At 51.9% G+C, this 20,506-nt stretch overlaps 3 protein-coding genes and 1 non-coding gene across 4 annotated transcripts in view; 2 read left to right on the plus strand and 2 right to left on the minus strand.

Moving 5' to 3' along the window:
* UBTD1 (ubiquitin domain containing 1) overlaps window positions 1–9,600 on the plus strand; it is a 53,404-nt gene extending 43,804 nt beyond the window's left edge. The window contains exons 2-3 of the mRNA XM_047703297.1: window positions 6,921–7,148; window positions 8,492–9,600. Coding sequence (XP_047559253.1) covers window positions 6,921–7,148; window positions 8,492–8,877 — 614 coding nt within the window. The 3' untranslated portion in view covers window positions 8,878–9,600. The remainder of the gene's footprint in view (window positions 1–6,920; window positions 7,149–8,491) is intronic.
* Window positions 2,060–2,483, minus strand: LOC125085112 (60S ribosomal protein L10-like). The gene has a single exon (XM_047703301.1). The coding sequence runs from the start codon at window positions 2,435–2,437 to the stop codon at window positions 2,135–2,137; it is 303 nt and encodes a 100-aa protein (XP_047559257.1). The 5' UTR covers window positions 2,438–2,483; the 3' UTR covers window positions 2,060–2,134.
* LOC125085365 (small nucleolar RNA SNORA70) lies at window positions 2,498–2,631 on the minus strand. Its single transcript, XR_007122891.1, has one exon. It is a non-coding gene; the product is annotated as a small nucleolar RNA SNORA70 (small nucleolar RNA).
* A 1,411-nt stretch (window positions 9,601–11,011) lies between the features above and the next one.
* ANKRD2 (ankyrin repeat domain 2) lies at window positions 11,012–20,201 on the plus strand. Its single transcript, XM_047702900.1, has 9 exons — window positions 11,012–11,200; window positions 14,596–14,697; window positions 15,659–15,817; window positions 15,918–16,025; window positions 17,437–17,535; window positions 17,854–17,952; window positions 18,789–18,887; window positions 18,994–19,092; window positions 19,888–20,201. The coding sequence occupies exons 1-9, from the start codon at window positions 11,027–11,029 to the stop codon at window positions 20,041–20,043; spliced, it is 1,095 nt and encodes a 364-aa protein (XP_047558856.1). The 5' UTR covers window positions 11,012–11,026; the 3' UTR covers window positions 20,044–20,201.
* The last annotated feature ends 305 nt before the right edge of the window (window positions 20,202–20,506 follow it).

Below are 20,506 nucleotides of genomic sequence, written 5' to 3' on the forward strand. Positions count from 1 at the left end.
AACCTACATTCTCCGCTCACAGATCTCTCTTGCTGTTTCCCGTCCACCGTAATCACAGAAACCTCCTGTTTTCATGGGCCTTTTGTACTTCCCCAGACAAGTGTGGACCTTGACTACAGAATGATTTCTTGTGGTGTTTGTTTGTTTGTTTGTTTTTAAAGATTTTTATTTATTTATTTGACAGAGAGTGACACAATGAGAAAGGGAACACAAGCAGGGGGAATGGGAGAGGGAGAAGCAGGCTTTCTGCCAAGCAGGGAGCCCAACATGGGGCTTGATCCCAGGACCCTGGGATCATGACCTGAGCTGAAGGCAGGTGCTTAACGACTGAGCCACCCAGGCGCCCCTCTTGTTGTGTTTTAAGTCTATCTTCTGTCAACTTCCTTAAGGATAAGGACCATTTGTTTTACTTTTTGACCTAGAGCATATTTAGGACAGGTAGAGACGTAAGTAGAAGCTACTAGATGCTCCTGCTGCAGAAACCAGCAGTGACTGCAGAGCTGCCCAGGGCTGCCAGCAACTGAAATCCCAGAGGCTGTGACCCTTGGGCTTTGTGGCTCACCAGCCCCCACAAAGCCCCTCACTCAGCTCCCCAAACTCTTCCCTGCTTTCCTGTGGCTGCTGTCTAGAACTGAACTTTATGTACCCTTTTTCTTTGTTAACAACTCCTGTTGTATTATTCTTCTTGCTGAAGTCATAAATGCCTGTTGTAGAAAACTTGGAAAATAAAAGCCAAAAAAAAGTGTTTTTTTGTTTTTTTTTTTTTTTTTTGCCAGTAACTGCCAATCGGCTATAACCACTGTTACCATTTTAGTGTAAATCCTTCCATTCTTTTTAATATATGTAATTTCACATACTTTTTTAGAAACAGAAGCTGGAGCACAGAGCACTTGCTGTTCTGTAACCTTTTTTCACTGTTTTGGGGCCGTTTCTCCACATTAGTCAGCTTACAGAGGCTGCCACGGACGCACAGATTTTATTTAGCCTTTCTCCTGCTGGCGTACATTTAGTTTGTTTCTGGCTTTCCCTGTTTAAAACCGTGTCGAGTTAAACAGCTTCATAGATGAACCCTCGCCATATACTTGCGATTATTTTCTTCACATACATTCTTAGAAACCAAATGTCTGAGCCAAAAGGATGCACATTTTTGGGTTTTTTGGTACCATACCGAATGCCCTCCCGGAAGTTTGTACCAATTTGTGTAACATATGAGAGTGTTCACACCCTTTCTACTGCCCAGTGTTTTTGACTCAACTAACTATAAAACATCGTGTTTTTTGTTTTTTTTTTTAAGTAACTGAAATTTAAAATATTCATCAATTTCCTTTTATGTTTGGATTAAAACCTTCCTTTTCGGTTTTCGTCTGTACCTTTGCCTAAATTATTCGCGTCAGAGTGTAGGGATCCAGATATTTTGGCATGTCTGTTAACACAGGCTTGTCCTGGGCGGGGAGAATTTTGCTGGGTATCTTTCAGCCGTTTTTGACTCACTGCTCGAGGGAGCCCGCACCTGGCCCGGAGGTGCTGCGGCTGCCCCCTGCTGGCTGCGAGGTGCCATGACGTCTGCAAAGGCAACTATTGGCTCCTGTAGCCTTTTCCTTACTTCCGCCTTCCCTGTTCCCGCCACCACCCCCCACTCCATTCTAATATTTTCTAGTGTTTGCCATCTGAGAGGACCAGCATACAGGAAAAGGAATTTTTACACCATTGTATCCTGGGTGACTGCAGATGCTGTTCATACTTAAAGATGCACACTTGCATTGTGTCCCATCTGTGGGTGGGTCTCTGATAGTTGGAAAGCATTCTGCGGTGCACATGCAGGGGAGGGGACTCTGAAAGCCAGGTATGTGAGCAAAGCACCCTTCAGGTGATGGGGCTATTTTTATCTTACGGAGACAGTGAGAGCCATGTGTACCTGGTTATACGTCAGGTATCCTCAGTGGTCAGGAACTGAGCCAGACCCCATCTGATGGGTTGGGGGTTGGGGGGATCTGGAGCAGAAACAGCAGATATCCAGATATCCTGAAGCCTAGTCTCTTTCTTCTTCAGGAAGCCTTTCTTTTTTTTTTTTTTGACAGGAAGTTGGATTTATTGGTGGGCATGAATATGACGGGAAGGGATAGTGCCAAGGTTCTCATGAGTGCAGAGCCCTCCATTTGTCCAAGGGACCACGGTTAGGGATGTATTTGACCCCACAGCCATCTGGGATAAGCCGCTTTTCAGCCACCATGTCTTCAAATTCATCTGCATTGAACTTAGTAAAGCCCCACTTCTTGGAGATGTGGATCTTCTGGCGGCCAGGGAACTTGAACTTGGCCCTGCGTAGGGCCTCAATCACATGCTCCTTGTTCTGCAGCTTGGTATGGATGGACATGATGACTTGGCCAATGTGGACCCTGGCTACTGTGCCCTGGGGCTTTCCAAAGGCACCCCGCATACCTGTCTGCAGCCTAAATTGGAGATAGCCATGAGGTCAGACCCCAGCATCCACCAAAAGGGCTGTCTCCAAGGTCCCTTAGGGCAACCCGTACAATCAACAGGCTACATACACTACCGAGGAGCCTACTGTTTGCAGCCATGCCACACTGGGCCCCCATAGACAAAGAGCACAGTTGGCTTAATTGGCTGCAGAAGGAAGCCTCTTTCTTAAATCCGGATGCTCTCGATTTCGAAAGTACTGACCAGCTTTCTCAATCCCCAGCGGGTTACAAGCCCGTTAGGGAGCCTGACCTCTGCCCATAGGAGCCACAGGTAGACTGGGACCAGTAAGAAGTGACATGTGGGCAAGAGGAAGGAGACAGGAAAACTATAGAAATCAGCTCAAGAAGTTAAAAAGATGATCAGGTCACCGAGTGGAGATATCACCCAGAGGTCCTTGAGGGTGTCACTGCATGTCTGTGAACCCCGGTAGATCGGATTTCTTGCTGAAGGACCAGAGAAATCATGAAGCAGAGCTATTTTTTTGATCCATGCAAAAACACAAACTTTCACAAAAAACATTTGGACAAAACTATAATCTGTCTCTCCAACATATCCTTACTTCCACACTTTTAAGCCCTTGATTGATCAGTTGATCTCGTTTTGATGTTTGTGGCTGGTGTGAGGTAGGGATTCTGTTACATGTTTTCCTTATAGGAGAAACTATAGCCCTAACACCATGTATTAGTAGTCCATTAAGAAAAATCTCCTGTGTTTCTTATTTACTGATCACACAGAATACTTATGGTGCCAGTTGGATGGGTGTTTTTCCCACACCAAGCAATTCTCCAATTTTCTCTGGACACCAACTGGTATCCTACAATCCTGTTCAATTCTGACAGTACCTGGAGTGAGTGCAGGCCCCTACATGTTAAGGGCTCACCCACCAAGACTGCCCCCAGGTTCCAGTTTCAAGTAGTGAGTGGGTCCCCAGATTACCCACAACTTCTGTCCGAGTTGGCTTCGAATCAGAGGTTCCCATGACCCTCTCCTTGGGTTCAATAGTTTGGTAAAGCAGCTCAATAGAGCCCAGGAAAACAGTTTACTTACTACCGCTGATTTAATTACCGCTGATTTATTTATTAAAGGATACAAATGAATAGCCAGATGCAGAGATACATGGGGGGAGGTCTGGAAGTGTCCTGAGCACAAAAGCTTTCATCCTGGACTTGGGGTGCACCACCCTTCCGACACATGGATATGTTTACCAACCTGGAAGCTCTCTAAACCCATACTTTTCGGATTTTTGCGGAGGCTTCATCACATAGCTGTGACCAGCTATTAACTTAATTTACATCCCCTCTCCCCTCACCAGAGAATGGGGGAGAGGGCTAAAAGTTCCAAGCTTAGCATAGAGCCCACCAAGAGCCACTTCATTAGAACAAAAGACACTTGTATCACCCAGGAAATTCCAACGGATTTAGGAGCTCTGTATCAGACATTCCTATCACTCAGGAAATTATAAGGGTTTTAGGAGCTGTGTATCAGGAACCAGGTCAGAGACCAAACATTACCAGAAACCAGGGGCAGAGACATACATATATATATATCTCACATCCATCTTCTACACACACCATCTGCAATGTTCCTTCTCATTTTAATTACATTTCCGTATATGCTTGGTCTATTTCTGGGCTCTCTGTTCTGTCCCATTGGCCCATTTGTCTTTCCCTGTTCCAGTACCACACTCACCATAGCTTTATAGTTTGTGTAGGTAATGGTAGTGCAGATTCTCCCACCTCATTCTACTCTAGGAGTGGCTTTGTCCTTCCGCATAAGCTTTAGAATCAGCTTCTCAGGTTCCTGGTAGGGGCAGGGGGAAGCTTCCTAGTTAGGAATCTTAATGGAATTGTATTAAATTTATAGGACAGTTTAGAAAATGGACATTTCTATGATCTCTTTGAATATTGTTTCATCCTCATTCTTCCTGTTGTATCTTCTGGAGATTCTGACTTAAAACTTCAGACCCTTTAAATGTCAGTTATTATGTTTTTCATTTCTAGAAGTCCCATATGGTTCTTTTAACCTCTGCTTGGTCATTCTCTATAATCTCTTTTTCCCTGTTCATATCGTTAAGACTTGCTTATTTCTTTTTCTTTTTTTAAGGTTTTATTTATTTATTTGACAGAGGGAAAGAGAGACAGCGAAAGAGGGAACACAAGCGGGGCGGGGGTGGGAGTGGGACAGGGAGAAGCAGGCTTCCCACCGATCAGGGAGCCCGATGCAGGACTCGATCCCGGAACCCTGGGATCATGACCTGAGCTGAAGGCAGATGCTTAATGACTGAGCCACCCAGGCGCCCCAGGACTCACTTATTTCTTAAACTTGGTATTTCATAATCTGGTCCGATAAATCCGCTATCTGAAATCTTTGTCCGTCTGATCCTTCCGTCTGCTGTTTTTGCTGGCTCTGGCTTCTATTGCCTTGTTTCCTTGTATGTCGTGATTTAAAAAAAAAAAAAAAAAAGGAAAAACCAAAAACTATGATCTTATCCTTTATTTTCCTTGGAACTTTATCCTGGGAATTCTTTGAGGCCTGGTTTAAAGTTGTTTTCCCACAAAGAGGATTTGCATTTCTTTCTGCTAACCTGGCAGCTCTTCAAATTAGATGTCTGGCTTTGAGAGTTTTCTGGCCTTCTCACTCAGACCTGCAGGAGGGCTGTCTGTGGATTCAGTCTGAGCTGATGTGGAATCCTCACGCTGTCACTTACTGTGTGACCTTGGGCAAGTCATTTGATCTCTCTGCCTGTCCCAGCATCTGTGAAAAAGCTATAAACACCTAGTGCCTTAGGCTGTTGCAAAGCTGAAGTAGGGAGGGTTGGGTCATATACAGAAATACAGGGCTCGCTGGGGGTTCTTCCACACAGTGGGTAGGCGGTGGGTGTCGTTGTGTTTCCCTGAGGAGCCTCCTCTCCTGCGCCAGCCAGACCAGGCGGCTGGTTGGCAGAACCCAGCTTGGGTCCGGCCCCTTGCCCAGAGGATTGGAATCTGAGTGGGAGCCACCGGCTTTAAACCTTCCTCCTGTGGATTATTCTGCCTTCGGCTCTGAGAGGTCTGAGCCTCCCGGAGCCTTTGAGAGATGCTTCTGCCCTCAGTCTCCACTTGTCTTGGAAGTCACTTGGGGCCAGGTAACAAGAAAAATGACATGTAACAGAATTGTTTTCCGCTTCAGATGCTGCAGGGATGTTTTGGTCGGTTGGTTATGGTTTTTTTCAAAAAACGTGTTCTGTAACTACATGGTAGGTACAAAAATAATCATTGTTCATCATGGGAATGTACATTGACATAATATAAGTGTAAAATAAAGTTGTATATTGGCATGAAAAAAATGTGAAGTCCTTTCTGTAACAAGGACTAAAAAAAATAAATAAATGTAACAGTATCAGCTCCACTGGGGCACCTGAGTGGTTCAGTCAGTGAGGCATCGAACCCATGATTCTGGCCTAGGTCCTCATCTCAGGATCCTGAGAGGAGCCCTGTTTTGGGCTTCGAGCTCAGCACGGTGTCTGCCTGGGAGTCTCTCTCCCTCTTTCCCCCTCAACCTCCCACCCCTCCTCAGGCACGCGCACTCACTCTCTGACCTCTCTCTCTCAAATAAAAGTCTGGTTTTTTTTTTTAAGATTTTATTATTTTATTTATTTATTTATTTATTTGACAGACACAGCAAGAGAGGGAACACAGGCAGGTGGAGTGGGAGAGGGAGAAGCAGGCTTCCCGCTGAGCAGGGAGCCCGATGTGGGGCTCCATCCCAGGCCACTGGGATCATGACCTGAGCTAAAGGCAGACGCTTAACCAACTGAGCCACCCAGGCGCCCCCAAATAAATAAGTCTTTTAAAAAAACATGATATGAACTCAACTATATTGAGAGAAATGGGGAAAAGGAAATATGTTCAGCTGTCAGCGGTGGTTATTTCTGAATAGTGGGATTCTGGAGTCATTTCTTCCCCAGTGGCAGCATGGCACAGACAGCAGTGAGAGGGTGGCCTCAGCACTCAAAGTCTTGTGTGAAATCTGTACTCGTGTGGCCTCAGGCACATGACAGGCTCTCATGGTCACAGCCGGCCCATCTGCCGGGCTTTGTGGACAAGATGAGCAGCGGGTTTGAAGTGCCCGGCCCGCCCCACCAACGGCCGCCCTTATTCTCCCACATGGACATTCTTGCCCGGTCTTTAAGGATACGGAGCGTGTACTCCTTTATAATTAAAGAAGGAGGCCATACATGCTCTGCTGACAAAAACTGTTTACGTCTCCCGGTTGGGTGTATGGAGTTTCCAGACTAATCCCCTGATGCTGCTGGAAAGGGTCTTGAGGCCCGAAGAATACTTGGGAGCCACTGCTGGGGAGGTGAGGGGTGGGAGGGTGCTGGCAGGGCAGGGGCGGGAGAGACTGCAGGTGCAGCCTGGCCTCAGAGGTGCTCAGCCTGTCCCTTCCGTCCGGCGCAGGGCGCAATGAGCCCCTGAAGAAGGAGCGGCTGAAGTGGAAGAGCGACTACCCCATGACCGACGGGCAGCTGCGGAGCAAACGGGATGAGTTCTGGGACACGGCACCCGCCTTCGAGGGCCGCAAGGAGATCTGGGATGCCCTCAAGGCCGCCGCCTATGCAGCCGAGGCCAACGACCATGAGTTGGCCCAGGCCATCCTGGACGGAGCCAGCATCACCCTGCCTCACGGTGAGCGGGCGGGGCTGGGCTTTGTCCCCACCAGGCTTGGGACCTCCAGGCCGCTTTGGGTGGAAGGGAGCCGGCCCCACACTGGGAATTTTCAATCCAAGCTGCTCGGTGGCCAGGGTGGCCCTTTGCTTGCTAATTCATGCAACCCTCACTGAGTATCTGCCAGGAGCGGGGACACAAACCAAAGAGAGACACAGTCCCCGCTTGTCTACTGAAGGCATAGAAAGGCACCAGCCAACTTCAAAGCAGCATGAGGAGAGCAAGCTAGAGTTGCCCGGGGTACTCTGGGATCACAGAGCATCTGAGAACCCTTCTGTTGAGGGTTACTATGGGCTGGGCACTGAGCTAGAAGCTTCTGCTGTAGTATCTCATTTAAGTTTATAACAGACTTATGCGGTAAAGTATGTGAAGCGGAGGGTCACGGTGGAACTGTAGAGTCACAGACCTGGGTTTTAACAAATGTCTCTGCTTTTGGTAGTGTGCCCCTGACAGGGAGCTTCTCGATTTTAGTCTCAGGAACTTGCAGCTGTAAAGCAGAGATATGCACCTCACAGGATGGTTGTTAGGACTCAGCAAGATATGCAGAACCACCTTTAGTCCAGTCCTGGAACTTAGTAGGTGCTCAGGACACAACAAATATATTACTGTGTGCAATACATAGTACAGGAAGTCCCCTGGGGCCCACCAGAGTATAAGCCATGGAGAGTAGGGCCCATGGCTTCTCACTCACCCTGGTAACCCCAGCACCCAGCATGTAGCTCAGGAGAGTTGTCGAATGAAAAAATAGAAAGTTACATAATTCACCAGCATTGAACAGTACCTGGCAGTACCTGGCAGAGCCAGTACCTGGCAGAGCCAGGATGCCGGCCCCATGTGTTCCTGATTCCACCTTGAACTCCTCCCAGCTGTCTGTCCCAGAGAGACCTGACTGTAGGTTGGTTTCAGGGACTGTGGGATGGCCATAACAGGTGTATTGGTTTGCTCAGGCTGCTCTAACAAAATACCACAGATAGGGTAGGGTACCTTATTACCCAACTGAGATTTCTTTCTCATAGTTCTGGAGGCCGGGAAGCCCAAGACCTACGTGCCAGCTGATTTGGTTTTCGGTGAGGGTTATCTTCGTGGCTTATCAATGGCCGCCTTCTTGCTACGTCTTCCCACACGTACTGGGAAAGCAAGCCCCAATGTCTCTGAGAAAGACACTAATCCTGTTGGATTGGTGCCCTACCCAAGTAACCTCCTTTACCCGCCCTGACTCGCATATGCGCCTGTCTCTTCACATGGCCAAGACAGAAACTGTGGGGCTCTCCCAGCAGACCCTGACCGCCCCACTTCTCGCGCAGGCACCCTCTGTGAATGCTATGACGAGCTGGGCAATCGCTACCAGCTGCCCATCTACTGCCTGTCGCCGCCCGTGAACCTGCTGCTGGAGCACACTGAGGAGGAGAACCTGGAGCCGCCCGAGCCCACGCCCGGGGTGCGCCGCGAGTTCCCGCTGAAGGTGCGCCTCTCCACGGGCAAGGACGTGAGGCTCAACGCCAGCCTGCCCGACACGGTGGGGCAGCTGAAGAGGCAGCTGCACAGCCTGGAGGGCATCGAGCCATCCTGGCAGCGGTGGTTCTTCTCCGGGAAGCTGCTCACAGACCGCACGCGGCTCCAGGAAACCAAGATCCAGAAAGATTTTGTCATCCAGGTCATCATCAACCAGCCCCCGCCGCCCCAGGACTGAGGAGCCCAAGGACCCCTGGGAAGAGAGGCCGTGGAGGCCTCTGCGGGGCTAAGAGGCCTCCCGGCGGAGCGCTGGGTCCCCCCACCCTGCTGCTGCCTCCGAGGGCTGTCACTTTCTTCAGGGGCGCCGCCTGCCATGTGGCTGCTGGGCAAGCCATGAAGGGACCCTGCCTCCCGGGGGGCCCGGGAGCCACGAGGGCCCCACACCCAGGAAGCAGTGCTGCCACATACAGGCTTTGCCAGCCTCGTTGGAGAAAAGGCAGACGGGGGCACTCCACCCTGCCTCTCTCCCGCAGCAGGTTCAAGCCACGAGGGGCCAGCCCGGAGGCCCCTAGAGCCCAGATCTGTTGTCTGGTGCTGCCGGCTGTGCTCACTCCGGTTTTCTGCTCAGGGTCTGAAGCAGCTGCTGTCCCCTTCCCCTGCCCCTACTCCCTGACTCTGCCCTGGGCCCAGTGCCAGTCCTCTGGAGGGGAGGGGATGGCTTGTGAGCCCCAGGGGCAGGGAGCCTGAGGCCGGCCTCTGCCTCTCCCTGCCCCGCAGCACAATTGGCAGAGGTGGAGGGGGCGGGTGGCCAGATGGCTGTGCTATTGTGGCAGGGGTCTACATGGGGCCATCTCCTGGCTGTAACCCAAGCGGTGGGAGGTCTGCAGCCCGGCCATGGCCCACAACAGGTCCCTGTGTACAGACATATCTGCATATTTATCAATAAAGCCTTTTGCTCCTACCTTCTCTCTTGCCTAGCTTTGACTTTGGGCTCCCTGGCTGCTCTGTGGAGCCCCAGAACTAGTTCTGGTGTGGGAGTGGGTCGCAGCCTAGAGGAGAGAGCCTTGAGTTCCTAGTGTTCCAGGCCCTGTGTTCTCATGGGTTCTCAGGAAAAACACTTAATCTCTGAGCCCACTTGGTTTTCCTTAATGTGGAGACAATGCCACTTGCCCTGCCTCTTCCTCAGTTGCCGGGAGGATTAAATGGGGTAACAGACGTGAGCGAGCTTTGAAAGCAGAGGCAACATATCAGGAAGGTGGTATTAGTAACCTGCCGGGTCTGCTCCTGGAAGCGGGAGGGTCCTGCTCGGGCCCTCAGGACTGATGTATACACCCCAATCCTCGAGATGCCTCCCTGCACCCTCAGGGATGTGAAAGCAAAATCTCAGACACATTTAGATTGCAAGCATGTGTCCCTTAGCAGCAAGGGGACCAGAGAGGAAAAGGAGCCAGTGCCTACCCTTCCTGCGGGGAAAGTGTACACATCACCCGAAGGGGACCTCTTTTAGCTAAGGGAGAGCTGCATGAGCAGTACAGAATTGCCAAACTGTAGCGTCTGTGCACACGATGGCCCAGGGCTCACTCCCAGAGTTCTAGGTATGGAGCAAATTCGGGTCTGCTTTTTCTCCATTGAGAGTATTTTCCTTCTCAGTGAGCATGGCCAGACCCCGGTCAGGGTGGCCTGACAAGGAAGGATGATCAGAAGGGGCTGGACGTCACCAAGGCTCGGGACTGCACTCTGGTCCTTTTAAGGTGGCTTCCTGACACCCTTCCTGAAGCAAGACCTTTTAAGTTTTGCAGAGGCCTGGTGAGACAGAGGGTCAAGGTTTTGTCAGAGGCTAATGGGCAGGCACATACAGCGACCCCTCACTAGGGAGCGCTGTGGGACTCCGGAGACACAAAGGCCGGCCTGAGCTGTGAGTGAAGAGGGAGGCACCTGCTCTTACTCCTGCCTACCACCTTAACACTCCAGCCCCGACATAGCAGAGTCGGCCCTGCCACAGAGCAAGCAGAGTCTGTTCACAGGACAGCTGGGGACACAGGCCTCCATTGAGTCCTCGCAGTTGTCTTTCAGTTCCCCTCACTGACAATAGTGGGCAGTTGCCAGGCGTCCAGCAGGTGGCACTGTCATCAGGGTTAGGGGCAGCCAGTGGGTCCTTTGTGCAGCCCAGCTGCCACCGCTAAGGCCCAGCCCGACCCAAGCATTCAGGACAGAGGCTAGGTGGGCTCCTTCCTGCAACCCTGCTCTTTTGGGGCACTGGGCCCTTCAGCTCCAACAGGTCGGGGGTGGGTGGGGCAAACTGCCCCTGCTTCCCTCGGCTCCCCGGGGCTGCCCGGGGTGAAGGTGACAGGTGGGGGAGGCAGGTGGAGAATTGGGCCAGTGAGCTCATGGCAAAGGCGCCCAGCAGGGTGGGGGTGGAGGGGGTACCCTGGCTTATAAAGCCCCCGAGGCCCCGGGGCCTGCAGAGGCTGGCGATAGACGGTACCATGGAGGGCTCCGAGGCAGTGCAGAGGGCCACGGCGCTTATCGAGGAGCGGCTGGCGCAGGAGGAAGAGAATGAGGTACAGGCATGGGTGTGGGGACCCAAGGGGATTCTAAGGAGATCCAGCTCTACTGTCAAGGGAGGTAAGAGCCTGGCTGCCGCATCTGTGGTAGGAAGGAGGGCAGATGTCCCCAGGGGCCCGATGGCTCCATTCCAGCCCCAGGGTGCTCCTGGTGGAGGGCTTGCTGCCAGTGGGAGACTGAGGCTTCAACCCCCAAGAACTGAGAGACGGTGGGGTGGGTGAGCCAAGCTGGGGTCCTGATATCCTGCCACCCACCTGGACCTCGAGGAGATGGGCCAGGCTGCACTAGAGCAGGACAGCTGGGGTGCTGCCTGAGAATAGGGGAGTCTGGGGCCCTGAGAGCTCCCAGCTGCTGGGCGGGAGGCTGAGACAGGAGAAACTCCTGCATTTGGTCCCTGAAGAATAGAGACTGGGAGCAGAGCAAGGAAGCGGTGCTGAGAAAGGAAGCATGGGTTTTCCCAGGACGACCAGCTGCACTCGGGGAGGCCGCTGGAGCACGAGGCTCTGGGCAATTGGCATTTTCTCTGGGAAAAAGGAGTGGGGAGAGGGGACGAAGGTGCAGCCATGTCTACTCTTCATTCTGTTTAAACTACTATTTGACTTAGAGTCTGCTCTGCCAAGTGCCAGGGGCTGTGAGGAGTAAGAGGCTCAGTAGGGCCAGCCCCTGCCTCCTCCTTACCAGCTCTACAGTCATTCTAGCCAGCATCTGTCAGGGACATAGTCCACAGAGAAACAGGCAGAGTGAGGCAATGGTGAAATAGAGCTATTAAGTCAGCAGGAAAGGGGGACAAAAGGTAGGTGAGTCACTCTGACTGTGGGTGCTAAAGGACCCCTGGGAACAAGATGGCATTTGAGTGGGACCTTCAAGGCTGGTGAGTGGAGATCAGAGAGGGAGGGAATTCCAGGCTAAGGAAAAGACAGGCACTAAAAAGTTTAGGTGAGTGATGGTGGGACTGTTGTGTGAAAGTCTGGTAGGGCCTAAGGCTGGGTACAAACCCTCGAGGGCCATAGGAAAGATATTTATTCTTTGGGCAATGGGGAGCCACTAAGTATTGCTGAGTGAGGGTGAGTGGTGCCATCTGACCTATTTTAGAAAGACAGCTCTGACAGCCTGAGAAGGACACATTGGCGAAAGACTGGCCCTAACAGGAATGGGAGGAAGGAGATAAGTCAGTTTGGAAGTAGGCTCTGTTCACTTCAGTTTGGAAGTAGGCTCTGTTCACCAAAAGAGTGGCTGAATAGGGGTGAGGAAGAGGGAAGGACCAGGACTCTGGTGGAAGAAGAGATGTAAACCAGAGGCGGAGGGTAGGGGGACAGGCTTGTGGGGGAAGAGTTTGGGCTGAGCCCAATGAGTCCAGTCTGGGGCATCCTTGGATCTCCAGGAATGCCACTTCTCCCCTGGGGCCAGGTAGGTGAGTCACGCCACTGTGCCACTTCTGGAGTGCTGGCGTTGGACACAGAGACCTTCAGCAGGGGGACACGGAGCTGTCCTCATCCATTCATTCACCCAACAAATATAGCAGCACGGCTGTCAGGACACCGGGTGCCCACAGAGCCACCCTTCCCACCAATGCCTGCCACGTGCCAGGCACTGTGCTAAGCTCTGTACAGGCGTACTTTCTTTCTTTCTTTTTTTTTTTTTTTTAGATTTTATTTATTTGACAGAGATCACAAGCAGGCAGAGAGGCAGGCAGAGAGAGAGTGAGAGAGAGGAGGAAGCAGGCTCCCTGTTGAACAGAGAGCCTGGATGCGGGGCTCCATCCCAGAACCCCGGGATCATGACCCGAGCTAAAGGCAGAGGCTTTAATCCACTGAGCCACCCAGGCACCCCCAGGCATACTTTCATTTAATCTGTACAATGATCTACGAGTAAGGTGGGCATTTGTTTCATTGTGTTTCACCCACTAGCACCCGGTTCAATAAACACTGAGTACTGACTGTGTGTCAGCCCCCAAAGACAAATCTGAAGTGAAGGACTAGAGAGTCTGGGTAAGGCCTGTGTGAGCACGAGAGTCTCTAGTTGTTCCCACCAAGTCCCAGCCCAGCAAAATTCTCAGAGGGGAGCCTTTGTCCAGCCTGCTCCCCCTTCTTGGTGTGGGAGGCGAAGGAGAATCCCGAAGGCCAGAGCTTGGGCTCTGTTGTGGGAGCATACTAGGTCAGGTCATCACTGAGGACTTAGGGGTGGGCAAAGATGCTGAGCGCCCCCCGTCGTGATCCATTCACTCACTCACTCATTTATTCTCCAACATTCACTGAGCACCTGCTGTATGCTAGACCCCATCATAGGTGCTTGGGTTACCAAGCTAATGGCAACCCAAGCCTACCCTTGGGATGCTCCATGAGGAACCCAGCCAGGGTCCCCCAGGCTGCAGCCCAAGGTCATCTCTTGTTCCTGGAAGAAGATGCAGTGTTTCAGGTGATGCCAATACTGAGGATACCTCAAACCATGTAAGCCCAACACAGAAGGGAACAGCCAGTGGGCACCAGGACCTCCCGAATGAAGACCGGGGAAGTCAGCCCTCAAAACAGCCCTAGAGGAGTATCCCACCAGAGCTCAGTGGAAAAGGCACAAGGCAGCTGAGAGCTCTGTAAGGGTGGGCCATTCCTCCCAGCCGCCATCCGGACTCTGTGTCCTCTACCCCGGGGTGAAGTTTCCCGGCACACAGAGATGGGTGTCAGCCTGTCACAAAAAGTGGCTTCCTTTAAAACAGAGGAGGGGGTCCTGAGAAAGCGGTCCAGGCAAGTCAAAACTACAAAGGGGGACTTGGAAGGAGTTTCACCCATCCAATTACAATGAGGATAAGGTGAATGCTGAGAGTCCCTTCAAACTGAAGCCTAGGTCGCCGTGGCTCTTGTCCCTCAGCTTCCCTGACAATAAGTTTCCAGCTCCAGGATCTCGTGGAGCAGTAAAATCTGAGGGAAAAAAAGTTGGTATCTGAGAGTTGCCACATTTTTGTATTGACAAATGAATCTATTTAAAAAATAACTATCAATTCTTAGCACAATCATTTCATTTATGTGAATCTTTAATGGCAACAAAGAAATCACCACCACCACCACCACCACCACCACCATCATCATCATCTCGGTGCTTTGAAAAGTGAATATATTTAATTTCACGAAAACTCATTCCAGTAGCCCTTAAACTTGTCTTGCTGAGGACACATGACCACCAGTGGACAGGTGTTTGAGCTGAGGGTGGGGTAGGGTTGAGCTGGAGAACTATGGGAGCTGGCTCTCCAGGACCAGTCAGGAGTGGGGCTCTGAAGTGCTCTGATGTCACACAGTAGGAAGTCCTTGGGGTTTCCTTGGAGTGGGTTGGGGGAGAGGCTACCTGCCCCCCTGAGTACTATGGGCAGGTGCTGGAGAACATCCTCTCCTTGGCTCACCAGAAACTCCGAGGAACCACACAGCAGAAGCTGCCCATGGACATGCTGGTGTTGGAGGATGAGAAGCACCACGGGGCTCAGAGTCTGGCTTTACAGAAGGTTAAGGTAAGCGTGAGGAGAGCCCAACCTCTGCACTCAGGGGATAGGACAGGCAAGCTATGGCTTTGCTCCCCCTAGCTAGTATGCAAACCCATTATTTCAGCACCCCCCACCCCAGGAGCATGCTAACAATGCAGAATCTTGGCCCCACCCCAGACCTGCTGAGTCACAATCTGTGTATGTACAAGATCCCAGGGGATGGACTCATTTTGGAAGACCCAGCTGATGGGATAGTAATATAGCTGGGCACTCTGCCCGTGTTAAGGGGCTTGGGAGGTTGTGTGTGCTGACAGGAGAGACCTCTGTGCTGCTAAGAGGAAAACCAGAATTTCCAGAACACTAGTGTGGAGGGTGATCCCAAAGGATGCTTGTCTGAAGGGCATCAACCAGGACATAATGGAAGTTACCTCTGGGAGAGAAGGGTTTTCTCTTCAACCCTTTTATGTTTGTGTATTTGTTTGTTTTTTAGATTTTTTAAAAAATTATTTATTTGAGAGAGCACGAGCAGGGGGAGGGGCAGAGAGAGCAGGAGAAGCAGGCTGCCCACTCAGCAGGGATCCCAGGACCCTGAGATCATGACCTGAGCCGAAGGCAGACTTTTAACTGACCGAGCCACCCAGACGCCCCTGTTTCTGTATTGTTTATGATCACACACACACACACACACACACACACACACACACACACATGAAACTGCATGGAAAGCTGAGGATTCAGATTCCATTCTCAAGGGCTGGGCTACCTCTGAGAGTCCCTCCTCTTACCCTTCACCTACATGAAGGCTCAAAGCGGGCAGTTTCTACGCCGTCCCCTCAAGTCTCCCCTTGTCCCCTGATTGGAGCCGTCTGTGTCCCGGTCTCATCTGGATTCTCCCTCTCCTGAAAAGCTCTCCTTATCCATCTCCCCAAGCTTGACTCAGGGGTCCCCAAGGCCCCAGCATGGGGTTTGATGAGCCACCTCCATGCAGGGCCAAGAGCGTGTGCGCAAGACGTCCCTAGATCTTCGCCGGGAGATCATTGACGTGGGGGGGATCCAGAACCTCATCGAGCTGCGGAAAAAACGCAAGCAGAAGAAGCGGGAAGCCCTGGCGGCCTCCCAGGAGCCACCTCCAGAGCCTGAGGAGATCGTAAGGGTCTTGGGGAGGACCCCTGTGTCGGCGCGGGGAGCCCAGGAGGGCCTCTGATCACTGCAGGGCAGCCCTCCATGACTGCATTTGTTCGTTCCAGACTTGCCCTGTGGAAGAAGAGACATTCCTGAAAGCGGCAGTGGAAGGGAAAATGAAAGTCATTGAGAAGTTCCTGGCCGACGGGGGTTCCCCGGACGCCTGTGATCAGGTGAAGTTCTACATGTACCTTCTGTCTGCTTCCCTTTCAGAGTTGCCTCCCCACTCCGCCCGCCCACTTGTGGGCCTGAGAACAGGCGTTGGGGGTCCTTCGGCACGGGGTTTGGCAGGAATTTATCTAAGTCCTTAGGCCCTTTTCACCTTGAACTACCTCCAGAGTAACAAAGGTCATATGGTCTTCTAGGGAAGAAAGGGGAATGGAATTAAATAATAAGAGCCCAAACCAAGAATTTGGGGCTCAAATCCCATCTCTATCACTCCCTAACTATGTGACCTTTGGCTAGCTCTGGCCTCAGTTTCCTCCTCTGTAAAACGACCTGCTTCTCTCAGAGCATGTCACAGGGATCAAATGGAATATTAATGCCTCAGTTAGTATTTAGTGAATGGAGAAAAAAACTATAGCACATGCAGGATATGATATTGTTTTTGTGTTGCATAGTATATTACACTTCCTTTTAAAACTTATTGATTGTCGTATAGTGGCGAAATACATATAACCTGAAACACGCCACTTTAGTAATTTTAAGTGTACAGTTCAGTGGCATTCATTAGATTTCCCATGCTGTGCAACCATCACCACGATTTTCAAAATGTTTCCATCGCCCTTCACACTTCTGTTTTCCCTGAAATCGCCTCTTTCACATTTCACATGCATCTCCTGGGACTGAGAAATTTGATGGTCATCCCCTGCAGCCTGCATTACTGTGGGCTTAGACTACATGGCCTTTCCCTTCCCTGAGACTCAGGAGTCTCAGTCCTCTTGATCCATCCAAACACCAACCACCTTCAAGCCCTGTGCTGGGTGCTGGGAGTACATAAAAGGAAAGACCAGGGTTGAGAGAAGGGGGAGATCCACACATAACCATATCTTCACTATGGGAAGATATGCCTCATGGCCTGAGGGTTTCAAGAGACCAAAGCAAAATGCTGAAATTCATTCCTTCCTTGAATGAGGCATGGGTATGCACCTGCCCCTTCTGGCCCTGGGCTAGGCACCCAGGGGAAACCTGCCCTTCCAATACCCTATCTGAAAGGTTCTCTGGGACCTCTGGGGCCAGCTCGGGCCTAGAGGTTTTAAATAATGGCACTTGAGCTGTCCCGCCTCTTGAAGGAGTAGCAAGAATTCATCACTCACAGGAAGTAAGGGCAAAATGGGCATTCCCAGCAGAGGGAACAGCCCGTGTCAAGGCCTAGCTTGATGTGCTTGGGGGTGGGGGAGGGCGAGAAGGTCAGAGTGCCCAGGATATAAGAGGGTTCCAAGGCTGCTCTGGATAGAATATGAAGGGCTACCAGAACATGGAAACGATGGGGACCAAACACAGGGATCAGATTCAAAATGGTTGGTAAGGTCTGTTCTCAGCCTGAGGCCAAAAATCAGGCCCTGACGGTCTCTCTGGGGACAGTTCCGCCGGACAGCACTTCATCGAGCTTCCCTGGAAGGTCACATGGAGATCCTGGAGAAGCTTCTGGAGCATGGGGCCACTGTAGACTTCCAGGATCGGGTGAGTAAGAGATGCCCATTGGGTGGGAGGTAGGAGGTGGGCCCAACACCAGTGAACCCTCCCTCCCGCCAACCTGGGACACAAACAGGTTTCCTCTGGGGCCAGCCCCCGCCTCCAGTGAGTTGTATGGCCTGGGGCCATCCTCCATAAACCTGGCTTGGACCCAAGGGTTCTCCTGCTCCACTTGGTCCACTGCCCAGGCATAGACGTGCCCTTGCCCCTTCCCTGTCCTCTTTCCCTTGATTCCTCCAGCCCTCTTAGCTGAGGTCCTTTTCCCTAGGGCACTTCCTCCCCTACAGCCCCATCTTTCCCTTCTAGCTGGACTGCACAGCCATGCACTGGGCCTGTCGTGGGGGCCACTTGGAGGTCGTAAAACTCCTGCAAAGCCGAGGAGCAGACACGAACAAGAGGGACAAGGTGAGGCAATAATGCTCACAGGTATTAGGATGGGTGGGAAGGGAGGGCAAGGGGCAGAGGACAGAAAAGTGCAGGAATCAGGATAGTGAGCTAGTCTGGTTTCTAGAGGGGCTGCAGAGTCCAGGAAGGGGTCTTTGCCATCACCTGTAGGTCCTTGGAGACAATCTGGGGATGGGAGCAGGAAGGACAGAGGAGAGAGTGAGAAGAAATCCACTATTTAGGGGGTTTTGGGATCACCCCAAAGAGGTGGGAGGATTTGTTCATCCCTGCAATTCTTCATCATCCTTTGTCTATCTGTCCGTCCATCCCTCCGTTCACTTATTCATCTGTTCACTTGTTTCTTCATCCACCATTTTTCTATTCATTCATTCCTTTGTGTGCAGCCTTGAACTAGGGTCTGCTGCTGAGCCTCTGTGGCGTATCTGTCACATGTCTTACAGAATTCTTATATAACTAGATGGGGAAGTGTATGTAAATTATTTACTGAGCATAAGGCTGATGTTTTATAAGCTTCTGCCATGCCTGTCCCATAGTTACCTTTCAGTTAATAGCACCTATTATAATTATTAAGAGAAGGGCAGCAGAGCTCACCGCTGTTTGCAGCTGGGTGAGAGGAGAATCATAGAAGGCCTTGCAGAGGACGAGGCTTCGAATGCTTCCGAGGTAGACCACTGGATAGCATGGTGGAAATGGTAGCATTCCCAGTTCTTGTGGGGCTCAGGCCCTGGCACTGGGACTTGGGGAGGGGATTAGGCTGGAGCTTGGACAACCTCCCACCCAGAAGCACCACAGTCCAGGTGCCTTGAGCCAGCGGTTCCTGCTTCCTTCCCACCCAGCTGCTGAGTACCCCCCTGCATGTGGCAGTCCGGACGGGGCACGTGGAGATTGTGCAGCACTTTCTATCCCTGGGCCTGGACATCAATGCCAAGGACAGAGTGAGTGTCCAGCTCCCCTTCTGCTCAGCCACATCCCAGGAGTGCAGGAAGCCCGAGGGCATCCACATGCCCCTGTGGGCCATACTGAGTGTTGCATTGGCTCTAGGAAGGGGACAGTGCCCTGCATGATGCTGTGAGGCTCAACCGCTACAAAATCATCAAACTGCTGCTCCTGCATGGGGCCGACATGATGACCAAGAACCTAGTAAGTCCATTCCTTCCCTGATTTGGTAACGAGTGTGCACCGCTCACACAGGCTCTGCTCTGGACACTCAGAGCAAACACAGAACTAAGAAAGATTCTGCCTGCCCTCGGAGCACACTCACAGTGGAGGGTCTCTCGGGGCACCCTGGGAATTGGGGGCCTACCCATCTTCCCAGATCTCTGTATGCTTATCTCTGTCCAGAGGGCAAGTGCAGAGAAACAGCCAGAAAGGACAGTAAGAGGACTTCCCAAAGGTCTCCAAATAGATCCGAGGGGGTCCTAATGTCCAGGCCTAAGGAGGCCAAAATCATGGAGGACCCAACTGAAGGGAACCTAAGCGTTTGGTTGGCACGACCACCCCTAGCACACTGTGTGGGTCTAGAGTTCTCTCGGAGTCCTACGTTGCTTAGTCCACGCTCTTCTTTGGAGCCCGGAGCAATCACGAAAGAGGGGAATGGGAATGTCCCCCTGACTCAAGAAAGACTAAGGGGATAGTGGGAAAGTCAGGAAGCTGTGCAGAGGAGGTGGGTGGGGATTTCTCAACCAGGACATTACTGACATTTGGGGCTGGAAATTTATTTGTTATGGGAGAACTCTCCTGTGCATTACAGGATCTTTAAGCAGCATCCCTGGCCTCTAGTCACCAAATTCCAGTAGTCCCCACACCCCTCACTGTGACAATCGCAAACATTCTAAATGTTGCTGCTTGCCCCTGATTGGAACCCCCGGTATAGATGAGGGAACCTCCTGGTACAAACTTCTGAGCAGTGACAAGATCTCCGCTTGGTTCCCCCAGGCAGGAAAGACCCCCACGGACCTGGTGCAGCTGTGGCAAGCTGACACCCGGCAGGCTCTGGAGCCCCCGGAGGGAGAGCCAGCATCAGAGCAGAATGGGCTGCAGGGTCCTGCGGAGACCCAGCAGGAGCCCCCCCAGCCTGTGCCAGCCCAGTAAACACCTGGCCCAGGCCAGCTGGGCACCCAGGCTGTCCCCTGCGCGCAGCCAGAGGTTCCTAAGAACGGCCCACAGAGCCGAGAACCCTGCCATTCCTCTGCGTGCGATTCGGGACACCCACAAACTACCGCAATAAAAAAAATAAAAGGTGTTTGCAATTGGTGATGTTTGTGTCCATTTGTGTCTGCAACATTCAGAAATGAAGAAAAATGGAACCAGGATAGGTTCAGGGAAGAGGGGGGTTGGAGCTCTTTGGACCCAGCTCTATGGCTTTTCCTACCCGGGCGTCTTCTTGCTTCTTTCCTGCCAGCGCTCTTCCCAAATCCCAGCGCGGGTCACCTGCTCCCGGCACCTCCGCTGCGCCCCCCCAACCCCGTCCTGGTGACCGCTGTCCCGCAGGGCCGTGTGTGGCCAGCGCAGGCTCATCACTTGGCGGCCCGCCCGCGCAGGAGGAGCCTAGCAG

This window comes from Lutra lutra, chromosome 14, assembly GCF_902655055.1.
Source record: "Lutra lutra chromosome 14, mLutLut1.2, whole genome shotgun sequence".
In the NCBI taxonomy this organism is placed as follows: Eukaryota; Metazoa; Chordata; class Mammalia; order Carnivora; family Mustelidae; genus Lutra; species Lutra lutra.

Excerpts from the sequence above, each read along its gene's own strand:
- LOC125085112 (XM_047703301.1), bottom strand. The coding sequence starts at position 2,437 with ATGCGGGGTGCCTTTGGAAAGCCCCAGGGCACAGTAGCCAGGGTCCAC.
- ANKRD2 (XM_047702900.1), top strand. The coding sequence starts at position 11,027 with ATGGCAAAGGCGCCCAGCAGGGTGGGGGTGGAGGGGGTACCCTGGCTT. Across the intron at positions 16,026-17,436 it reads CCCCGGACGCCTGTGATCAG|TTCCGCCGGACAGCACTTCA; the intron begins GTGAAGTTCTAC and ends CTCTGGGGACAG. Across the intron at positions 17,536-17,853 it reads CTGTAGACTTCCAGGATCGG|CTGGACTGCACAGCCATGCA; the intron begins GTGAGTAAGAGA and ends TTTCCCTTCTAG.